The sequence below is a fragment of the Leptopilina heterotoma genome, unplaced genomic scaffold, assembly GCF_015476425.1.
Source record: "Leptopilina heterotoma isolate Lh14 unplaced genomic scaffold, ASM1547642v1 Lhet_165, whole genome shotgun sequence".
Taxonomy (NCBI): domain Eukaryota; kingdom Metazoa; phylum Arthropoda; class Insecta; order Hymenoptera; family Figitidae; genus Leptopilina; species Leptopilina heterotoma.
Window position 1 is genome coordinate 90251 of NW_025110881.1, and position 12512 is coordinate 102762.

General features: G+C 25.7%; 1 protein-coding gene across 1 annotated transcript; it reads left to right on the top strand.

Annotated features, from left to right (window-relative positions):
- Nucleotides 1–7265: 7265 nt before the first annotated feature.
- LOC122499079 (zinc finger protein 853-like) lies at nt 7266–11750 on the top strand. Its single transcript, XM_043607154.1, has 3 exons — nt 7266–7378; nt 8875–9745; nt 11522–11750. Exons 1-2 carry the CDS (start codon nt 7352–7354, stop codon nt 9205–9207), a joined length of 360 nt encoding a protein of 119 aa, XP_043463089.1. The 5' UTR covers nt 7266–7351; the 3' UTR covers nt 9208–9745; nt 11522–11750.
- The last annotated feature ends 762 nt before the right edge of the window (nt 11751–12512 follow it).

The following is a 12512-nucleotide window of genomic DNA, read 5'->3' on the forward strand; positions in this document are numbered from 1 at the left end:
AATTAGAAACGTTCTTTAACCAAAAATGTCAAATTTTGGAAACGGTCAATTTCGATAAAAATAAAAAAAATGATTTTAATTCAAGGTCGTCCGGTAAAATATTACAGACAAACAAAGGTTTATCTTTAAGATACATACTTTATGTGTAGTATTATTTTACTGTCTTGTTTGTAGCGGAATCATAACGTACGACGAATTTAAGAAAATGTAAAACATTGAACGATCAGCATAACGAATTTAAATGTAAAATATGAAATTAGAATTGTGAATTGTCAATAAAATGTAAGCTTCGTTTTCGGAATGAGACAATTTGTAATTAAAATTTAAATGTAAATATTAAACAGCTTCTTGATTCTGCCTCATATTGAAAAAAATGTTCCTGCCAATATTTTTAAGTGAAATACATTATCCGTACCCGAGAAAATTTGCTTGGTGAATACAAAATTCCATTATCCTTAGAGCGTTGATGCTTTATTCGGCACTGAAGTGTTCTTCGATTTGCTGGTGAATGGAAGAATAAAATTAAATCATCCGGAACTGGAACTACATCAGAATACTAAACTAGGCTGGGTAGTCTCAGGGAAGCTAGGAGGAACATGATACACCTGTAGTCAGAATGTTCCAGAAAATTCTGTGGAGATAGAATCAATCCGAACAGTTACGAATTTTAAGCTAAAAAATTTACTTATGGATCAGCGTGTGCTCCGTTCATGGCGATCTAATGTCTTAAACAGCTGGCTCTTTATGAAAGAGCTTCTTGTCCACAGCGGGAGAGATGAAAACGACCTTTGTGTGTGCTCAATCTAGAATGGCACCGATAAAAGCTGTGATATTGAACAGATTGGAGCAGTGTGACCCTATTTTGCTCGCAAGACTTTGGAATATGGTACAAAATGCTATAAACATAAATCTTAACTCAATTCATCTTTGGTACGACTCCACTATTATATGCAGCGGGCTTGGTGTGTTTAGAGGTGTCAGTCTTCTTGGTTTATAATATATAGAAAGAAGAAACCAAGTAACTGAAGAAGAACTGAGATTATCGGCCTAAGTATCAAGAGATAAAAAATTATGGATAACTTGCCAATAAAAGAACTCCGAAGATTTTTTGACCGGGCGTTGCAGTTTAAAGAAAATACGTGTGAATTGAATCATCTCATTGGTCCTCTTACTGCCATGGAATTGAAAAATGGAGAACATGAACTTGTGTATTTGTTACAATACGAAGAATTTGCAGAAGAAATAAAAAAGGCTAACACAGGAGAAAAAATTCTGCAATAGTTAACCTTGAATAGATTATGTCCTAAATAAATTTGGTTAGAATGTTGAAAGAAGGGGCAGAATTGAGAAAGCTGATATAATAAAAAGATATAATAAAATATATATATAATATATAATAAAATAAATATAAATATAATAAAAGCTGATATTGATGAAAATATAAAGCATCCTTTTATCCTGCTGAGAAAACTTTTTGTAACGGGCTTTTTAAGAATAAAAAATAATAAAGAAAAACATTACATTCTGGCATCAATGCCATACTGTATTCGCTAAAGTACAAATATTAGATAAGTGATGGTAGATCATTAGTTAGGAATATATTGCATTCGTGCATTACATGTTTTAGGGTAAAAACAATTAAATCATTTTACAAAATGGACAGTGTTCCTAAAGTTCGATTACCGGCAGTCTACCTCTTCGAAAACGTGTGCATTGAATTTTGTATACCATTTTTTGTAAAAGAAACAGTACATCAAAATAGGGATAAGATGAAAGTGTATATTGCAGTCTTTGTTTGTCTGTTGATTAAGGCGATACATTTGGAGTTAGTAGGCGCTTTAAAATCAAATCTTGAGGGATACTTGGTTCAGTTTCGAAAGCTTAAATACTTTTTTGACAAAAATTGAATCAATATTAAATTCAAGGTTATTGACTCCAATTTCGGCTAAACCAAACGACCTTGATGCTGTAACGGTAAGCCATTTCCTGATAGGAACCTCGTTTAAGATTTGCCATCAATAATTGATATTCGTCGACAAAGATACATTTTTGAATGTCATGGCAATATTTGGAAAAATTGCGTAAAGATTTCTGGAAACATTTGTATACTTATTGCTTAATCAAACTTTATGTTAGGTCGATCAAAATTCAATGCAAGAAATGATAGCATTATATGAATTGTCTCGATGAAGACAAAAAATGTCATCTGCAAGCGAGGAGTCAAAATATTGTACCGTTACCAATTGAGTGATATTGGAAATATGTTAAAATTGATTAATCAAAGCCGTCGGTATGTTACTACGCGATTCTATTAAATTTGAGGTGTAAATTTGATAAGGAGAGTAGGAAAATTTTAGGTAAGCGACGACCATGAAAATTCTCGACGAGTATTTGTCTGATTAAAACAATTATAAAGAAAATATATGCTATTGTAATCTAATTTTATAATATTTAATAAATGTCTTTATGTAGTTAATTTGTATTAATTCTGTATTTGTGTCAAGACGCCTAAAGTAGTGCAATTATTTTAATTAATTTTAACTTTATACAAATGTATTTTCATTTCATCTTCTTCAGTCTTTGTTAAGACAACTTCAATTCATAAATAATCCATATTTTTTATATATATTTTTATATTTATATATATACTAGCTGTCGTACCCGTCTTCGACGGGTTTTAGTTTCTACCAATACATTTAAGTTTCTACCAATCTGGAAAATCAGGAAATAGCTAGGGAATTTAATTTGACCGGGAAAAAATAATAATTAGTTACCATTATAGCTATTTTAGTAGGAAAATATTACTATTTGAATCAGTGATTGACTTTTTGTTATCAAATTAGTTATTTTAACCAATTCAAATGCAGAGAACAATATTTATCAATTTGTAGTACTTTAATTAATGTATTAAAAAAATTAAATTTTCCATACAGTTTTTGGAGTTATAGTAGAGTCTAATTGGAACTAATTGTATCGCAAGTAGACCCTACGTTACGACTGCTAAAACCTAACATAAGACCTAAATTTTAGGCTGAAAGTAGGGCTTAAATTTTGACTCGGGTCTGTTTTCATAAATATTATACATCAATAAAAATTGAAGTAAAAAGCAATTTTTTAAAAGCGAATTAATATAATGAAACTTTTTCTTAATTTGATAGGAAAATTCCCGGTTCGGCATATTCCCAACTTTTTACAGTTTTTCCCGTTTGTTAGATACCCAGTTAAATGTATTAGTATAAACAGAAAACTGTACGACAGCAAGTAATACAATCTATATTTATATGAACTTAAGAAACAGTATTTTCATAAAATAAGTAAATTTTTATAGCCATTTGTAGATTTATTTATGGATAAAATCAAGTAAATTTAAATTTGACAAAAAAGAGATAAACCGTGAAAAGTTTGGACAAAGCAGGGAATTTTGTTAAACAAAAATAGACACCGTGTTAACTTTTGTCTTTACATTGCTCAAAACATCTCTTAAAGTTAAATCTAGAGTTAAAATGAAAAAACGTTTTAACATGTAAGTTTTTGCCTAGTGGCATAATATGCTTGTATTGTATCACAGGTGACTTACAATTCTTGACATCCTGCGAAATCATTTTAATCATAAAAAATTTCCATTTTCAATATTTCTGAACTTCTTCAAAATATTAGATTGATTTGATAAATAATTTTGAATTGCACTATTTTGACATCAAAATATTAATCAGAGACTCCAAAAATACTACTGAATTATACTTCATATAGTAATTAGTATCGATTTTTTGATATATTGAAAATTTTTTTATATTTCTTGTAGGATAGTATTTTTTGCAAAATTATGATAAAATCTGACTAAATAACATATAATATTCATTTTTAGAAAGTTTAAAAGCTATCCATTAAAAATTGTGAAATTTGAAAATTTTCCATTTTTCAAGTTTTTGAAAATATTTTTATATTTACATCTTAGTTGTAGAATAGTATTTTTTGAAAAATTATGCTAAAATGTGACCAAATAACATGTAATACTCAAATATAGAAAGTTTAAAAGCAATCCATAAAAAAATGTAAAATTTTGAAATTTTCGATTTTTTGAAAACATTTTTATACTTACATATTAGTTATAGGACTTTATTTTTTGCAAAGTTATGCTATAATGTGACTAAATAACATATAATACTCAAGTATATAAACTTCAAAAGCAATCCATGAAAAATAAAAAATTTTGAAATTTTCGATTTTTTGAATTTTTTGAAAAAATTGAATATCTCCCGTTCTAATTAATATTTTTTAAATCTGTAAATTTATAAACCTTCCTTGGGTCAATACCTAATAACCTACCAAGTTGGACTTAAATCGATTCACATGTTTTTGTGTGATTGGGGTACAAAGTTTTTGTGACAGACAAACATACATACATACATACATACATACATACATACATACATTAAATTTTTTAAGAACATTTTTGGAATCTCTGATGTCCATAATAACTAATCATGTTAACATTTTGAAGTTTTAAGCAATGTACAGACAGACATCTGATTTTATTAATAAGGATATATATACATTAAATACAATACTTGTTTAATACTTTGTTTTAAACTTTCAAACTACTTTTTAACACTTTGTTTTAAATTTGTAAGATTAACGAAACTGATTTTTCCTCTTTAAGGATGTTCTATCGCTTGAAGCAGCTAGTCAACGTTGCCAAACGTTATAAGTGTTGTTTATATTTTCAGATGAAACGTAAATTTTGTTTACAAATTGATTTATTGTAAATCTCACAGGTACCTATTGACAATTGTTTTAACAGATATGTAATTATTTCATATCGGTTTAGTATTTAAAAAATTTAAATCAATATCTGTTCATCTAATACTTTGCAGTTTGTAAATATATATGACAAACTACTCAATTCCTATGAGACTCCATGTTAAATGTTGAAAATCAAAAATGTTTATAACTCTTTTCATAGGTACATAGAGGTCACAAAAATTTAACTACATCTTTATATTAACTTTATCTATTGCTCATAAAGTTTTATCAAAATCTGTTCATTAAATCAATTATCGATATAACCTTCTTAAAAGTTTACAAATATTTATTATAAAATCCTAAAATATTATTTTTATCAGAAGATAGCTGTGCTCTACTCTCCTCTACCATTTCAAGAAAATCTGATCCTGACATATTTTGTCCAAACAAAATGAGATGTATTTTATGAAAGTTCTTTCTCGGTAAAAACGTCATGTTTAAATAATTATTTATAAAAATTACTCTCTCAATTTTAATCAGCAACATTTGATTAAGAAACAGTGACTCTCCAGGAAAAATTCTTGAAGTTTTCCATGAATTCTAACGATTTCTGAGATTTTACTGAGCATCAGTAAAACAAGTTGTTCATTAATTTCATGATCATTTAGCTTCCTTAATATAATATATACCAACTATTCAAATTTTTATTGTAGAATAATTATTTTAAAGTGTTAAGATAAAAATTTCAAAAAATACAGAATTTCAATTTTTTGTAAAAAATAAAAATATTGATTAATTTTATAAATATTGATAAAATATATACTTGATATACATGAATTGATTTATTTTCATGTCAGGAATAAAATTTTGACAAGAATTAATGAAAATTTTATTAAAGAAAAAAGTTATTTTAAAAAATACAAAAATCAATTTTTTTAAATTAAAAAATTGCTAAAATTTTTTTAAGAAATTTTTGAAAATATTTTTGTCTGATTTTAGATATTCGTGACCATAATACACATACAAAATTTTATTAAAGTCCGTCAAAACGTGTAAGAGAAAATTTGTCCACAAGAATCGGTGACATACACACATCCATTAACCGGACATTTGTTCCTCTTGACGAAATATATATATATAAAATACACTTAAAAATTTGTAAAAATAATAATTGATCTTAAGAAATTCGGAAATCGACATCACTATAAGGTTTCCTTTGAGAGGAAGAAAATTACTGAAATATTAGTAAAGTAAGTAAATAATATGAATAAATATAGTTTTCACTTGAATAGATATTCCTATTCATAATTAAATTGTATTAAAGATGGAGACTAAATAATGTAGACAAAAATATTTATATAATTTAAAAATTAAATAATTTATAACTTTGCACAAAATTTTATTTTTTTGACTTCTAAAGATGAATTAATTTCCATTATTTACAGTGAAACTTTAATTTTTTCATGAATAATTTAATTACGTTTTATTCTCTAAATTTGAATGAGTAAAAATGTTTACGGATTTGAATTAGTGACTGACTTACTGCTTTTAATTACAAAATTTTACTAATAAATAGTCATTTCTACTAATTTATTATTAAAATTCACTAATTCAATTGTAAAAAATCAGTCACAAATTCATATTAGAAAGAATTTTTACTAATTCAAATTTATAAATTACTTGTCAATTATTTTATTTAAATTATAAACGGGTTTATATTTATATTTTTAATTAGCGGATAATTCTTCAATATTGTTTTTTTCAGATAGCAAAAGACATATGATTAAAAAATTGTTTTATAAAATGGTAATTATTTTATAAACTTATTTATTTTAAATTGTTATTTCAATAAATATTGTAATTAACAGATACAAATTTTGCACTTTTTCAAAAATTACTTTTCATTGTCAATTTTTTTTCGTTTCTGTAATAAAAATTCTACAATATGGAAGTATATGTGTGTTTGTATGCGTACCATAGAAATAAACAATTATTGAATTTATTTTCAATTGACATTTCGAATCATCTGTCTTTTCAATAAAGCGAAGTTTTTGGGAAACTGCAAGTTTTTTCGAGTTTTGAATTGCAGTCACAGCTACGATAAATCCAAATACACAGGAAAAAAAAAGTCTGACTCCGTTTACACCTTAAATTCAGCCCATGTATTTCACATAAGTCTGTCCTTGTTTAATGAGGCTGACTCCGTTTACACCTTAAATTCAGCCTCGAAAACAGGCTGAAAGTAAAACTTTTTTTTTAGTGTATACAGAGGTAAGAATGAATACGTTTATATATAAAAAGATTATATTAAATAACTTATTCATTTTATTATGTTAATTAAAATTTCTGAACATATTATTTTATTAGTTTTCTTAAATAAACACATAAATAAACAATAAAATTTTATTTTATGTCTGTACAAAATGTATGTCATATTTTTTATATTTTCAATAACTATTTTAAATAATTAATTTTAAAACTTATTAAAAAAGTAAATAAAAAATATTTCTTTTTTATAAAAATATATTTTAATATATTTACTTCTACCCAACAGTCTGACGAAAATCCTGAACAATTTGGGGATTTTGGGAATAAACAAACCGTTGTCATGGATACAAGAAATCCAAATGCAGAGGTAATAATAAATATTTTTATAAAAAAAAAGATTATATTAAATAACTTATTCTTCCCTTTATTTTGCAAATTAAAATTTATGAACTATAACCTATTTAATAATAGGTTATATTTAATTTCTTACATAAATTTCTTTTGATGCATTTTTTCTTTTTTGAAATTGTAATTATCTGTACCTATTTCTTGAAGGGCTCATTAGTCCGGGGTCATTAATATACCAAATGGAAAATTTCTTGTTTCTTTTTGAATAATTTTGTTAAATAAATATTTAAATAATTTTTATTTTTTTCATTAAAAGAATTTCAATTCAAAACCTTCGAAAAAAATTAATAATTTTTAAAAATTACAACATAACCCTTCATAAATTCAATTATTATCTTCTACAATTTTTAATTAAAATTCATCTCTAAATGTATTTTTTAAAATAATTTTCCGAAAATTCTTCGAGAATTCAATTACTTAAATCCAAATTTCAATTTTTATAATAATTGCAACTGTAACTGTCCTTTTTTTAAAGTTATAAAGTTAAAATATTTTTAAAAAAATTGTAATAAAAAATTCTTTAAATTAATTTTTTAAAAATGTTTTTAAATAATTTTTGAAAGAGTAGTTTTTTAATTATATACAATTAAATAATTTGTAAACAATTAAAATTTGGTAAAATCTTTTACGAATAATTAAATTTTTTTTAAATAAAAAAATATAAAAGAAAATAATAAATTTTTTGAAAAATTCCCATTAAAGTTTTAAACTTGATTGTTTTCTCCAAAATGTTAACAATGATTCTCAAAAATTTTAATATTATTATTTATTGTATATATTTGAATTTTTGGAAATATATATATGTAAATGAAAATATTGAAAATAATTGAATTTAAAAAAATCAGAATGAATTCAATAATTTTGAAAATTTCCAATTAAAGTTATTCAATTTTCAAAAATAGTAATAAAATTGTTTAGAATAAATTATTTTGAATTATATTTTACAAAATCAAAATTGTTATAAAAATGTTTAATTAGGGCTTATATATTTTTAAAATTTAATTATTGTAAAAAAAATATTTAAAAATTTTATTTTAAAAATTTGTTTTAAAAAATATGGTATTCTGTTGTAATATTTTTAAGAAAAGTCAAAAAAAATTTGCATTTTTTGAAAACAGTCGAATAAGTTATAATATCCGGGTCCTGGTATTATTAAAAATAATTTTTTTGATAAAAAGTCTTTTTAAAATTAAATAAAACAGTGGTGCAAAATTTGAAAGTAGGATAAACAAAATATAAGGGATTTTTCTAGGACTACGTAGATATTTGCTTTGATCCCTCCTCCTCTCATCGTAAAAAATCGTGAATTTTTGACGAACCCCCTCCCCCAAAACTGTCGACGTGGTATATGAAGAACCCCTCCTCGGAACTATCATTAAAAAATTTATTTATCATAAATTAATAAATTACTAATTCTTTAATTAATTAATTAATAAATTTACTTTTACTCAACAGTCTGAAAATGCTGAAGGATTACAATTTGGGGATTTTGGAGAAGAAAGAGATTTATCGAATAAATTTTGTCTGCTACGAGTGAAACAGGAAGTAATCCCGTTGCCTCCATATCACAATTGGCCTCAAATTCAGCAACAACAATCTATTCTGCAACAGCTTCATAAACAACATCAGACATTTGAACAGCAACAGCGTCATATCCAGCATCGGCCTCAAATTCAGCAACAAGATTGGATTCAGCAACAGTTTCATAAACAACAACAACCTCCAATCCAACATCAAACTCTTGAACAGCAACAACCTCATATTCAGCAACAGCAACCTCCTATCTAACATCAAACTCTTGAACAGCAACAACCTCATATTCAGCATCGGCCTCAAATTCAGCAACAACAGCCTCCTATCCAACATGAAACTCTTGAACAGCCACAACCTCATATTCAACAACCGCCTCAAATTCATCAACAGCAGCCTCCTATCCAGTATGAGAATCTTGAACAACAACAGCCTCATATTCAACATTGGCCTCAAATTCAGCAACAACAGCCTCCTATCAAGCATGAGAATCTTGAACAACAACAGCCTCTTTTTTACCGTCGATCTCCTATTCAACAACGTTTCCCTATTCAGCAACAATTACCTATTCAACAGTGGCCTCTTATCCAACACCAGACTCTAGAACAACAACAGGCTGCAATTCAGCAATTCACCTCTATACAGCAACAACCAAATACTTATCAACAGCGTTCTATTCAACAAGAGTATTATAATCAGCAGTGGCCTCCTCTTGAACAACTGCCTGCTCTGAATGACAACAGTCCTCCTCAGGAACAAACTTCCAATGAAAAGCAGGCTTAAACATCCCGAGGAGGTGATTATTAATTATTCTTTTATCATTTTTTTGTTCTAAAAAGCGCATATTTTCAATCTTTTTTATCTTCCTTATGATCATCCAATCTTCTTATTAATAATTATCAATTTTAATCACGATTCTGTTCTTTTAGAACAGAATTTTAAATTGCTGAATTCAATGCTATTTCTACAACTCATAAAAAATTAGCAATACAAAATAACTTAATTTATTTATTTATTAATACTATTCCATACGACTATAAAAAAATGGCGCTAATGTATACAAAATTTCTTACGAAGGGATGGAGGGAGTAAAATTTCGGAAAATAATCCTTACGTAATTTGTACACGATCCCTAACTAAACTAATTTTTAATAAATCATATTAAAAATCTCATTAGACAAAGAATAATTTAAAAAATAAAATTTACTTAAATATTAAAACAAATTTTCAATTTATGACGGGTTCCACGTCAAGTGACCCAGGTCAAAAATTTACATGGAATATTTGAAAAATTTGTAGTTTCTGTAAAACAAAACGAAAATACGTTTTCTATTTTGGGTTTTGCTGCTGTTTTTCAACACTTTCTAATAGTGTGAACAAATGTAGAGAAAAAAAATTGTTTGACCTTGAAAAATTAAATTAAAAAATAAAATTTCATTTTTTTATCATATGGGCAGTTTTTATTTTTTTTAAAAAAATTTTATCATAAAGGTGAGGTTTTTTCCTAAAAAAAATGTATAGGTCAAAACGTGGGACAAGAACTTTTAACTGGTCAAATTAAGCATTTACTTCTGCCGTGCACCGTCCCACAGTGGAATTTTTTTTACAATTTACTATTAAAAAATGTCTATAGCTTACAATTTTTAACCGATTTGAGTGTTCTTTGTCTTAAATTAAAGAGGAATAAATTCTTAAGACATCCTTCGAGGCCGATTTTGGAGATTATAATTATTTATAATTTTTTTTAAATCAAAGTTAACAAATTAATACACTTTTTTAAAAAAGGAGGTTTATTTTCTTATTCCGTTGATGCACATGATCTAAATAAATTTAAATTCATCGAATATGACCACCAGATAATTAATAAAGCATAAAATAATCTATTTCAATTGTTATAAACAATATATAGCCCAACAACGAGCAGGGGCGGTGGATTGCAGAAGTAAATGTTTATTTTGACCAGTTAAAAGTTCTTGTCCCACGCTTTGACCTATACATTTTTTTTAGGAAAAAACCTCACCTTTATGATAAAAATTTTTTTTTAAAAATAAAAACTGTCCATTTGATGAAAAAATGAAATTTTATTTTTTAATTTAATTTTTCAAGGTCAATCATTTTTTTTCTCTACATTTGTTTACACCATTAGAAAGTGTTGAAAAACAGCAGCAAAACCCAAAATAGAAAACGTATTTTCGTTTTGTTTTAAAGAAACTACAAATTTTTCAAATATTCCATGTTAGACCAAAAATTTAAACTTTGACCCCCTCCAGTTTTTATATTTGTTTAAATAAATTAATAATATTTGGTATTTTTAATTGTATCTAATAGGACTACTGTTTCTGCAAAATTTTTACCCGATCCCAAATATTTAAAATTTTGACCTGGGTCACTTAACGTGGAACCCGTCTTATATATATTAAATTTTAATTATAACAAAAACACGTGCTAGGATTAAAAATCCCATTTTTTTGGTTTAAAATAAAAGGTCCAATTTAAAGTAATTTTTTATTGTTGAATTGTGCTATTTATTCTAACGAGTTGGTGAATAATTTTGATAAAATAAACATTTCAGGTGGCAAGAAGAAAGAAAGAGCAGGAAGATTTAATAGATTTTTAAAAAGAAAAAGGGAACGTGACGAAGCAAGAGACAAGGCAGAAATTTTATCTAATATTTTTTCCGGGATGGTGAATGAAGTATACAAGTCGACAAAAAAACAAAAAAAAATATTAAATTATGTTATGTTACGTTATGTTGCGTTATTTTAATTCAGTTTAAAAATATAAATAATTATTTACAATAAACATCGAAGCTAATATCTACATCCTGTTGTTTGTTTTATAAATAATATTTTATTAAATCTATTTTTATATTAGAAATTTAAATTAATTACTGAAAAAAATGTAATTTTTATATTAAACCCAATAAATTGATATAAATATAACAATTTTTTTAAATGTAATTTTAAATTTGAATTAAATTTAAATAGACACTGGAAAAGCGATCAATAAAGCTGAAAAAATGGTAAGTAGATTATTTAATATTACTTATTGCCCCCTTCCATCGCCTATAGTGGAACAATTCTTAATGTTTCTGAAACATTTTTTACGTCCTTTCGATAAGTAATAATGAAAATTGGAACAAATTTGAAAATACAATGAAAAAGCGATAGTTAATATCCGGTTCTTTGCAATTTTTTCAAAATTGGCTTATAAAAATAAACCAGAAACCATACCATAGCTGAAATTAAAAGAATTTTTTTCAATTCGACTTAATTTTTTCCTAATCCTTTTGAATTGAAACTGATGTCACAAAACTTTTAGATTAAATATTTATTATGCACGGTTAGAATAAATAGTAAATATTATATATAAAAAATATGTGAGAAATATGATAGTATTTTTAAATTTTGTATCAAACGTGAAAAAAAGTTTATTTTCTTTTTAACATTTAACAACATTTTTATATTCATTTCATTGTAATTTAATTTTTGCGCTACAAATTTATTCAGATTTTTTTTATATCTACGTTTAATTAATAATAATATTTTTGTAATTCTACAATA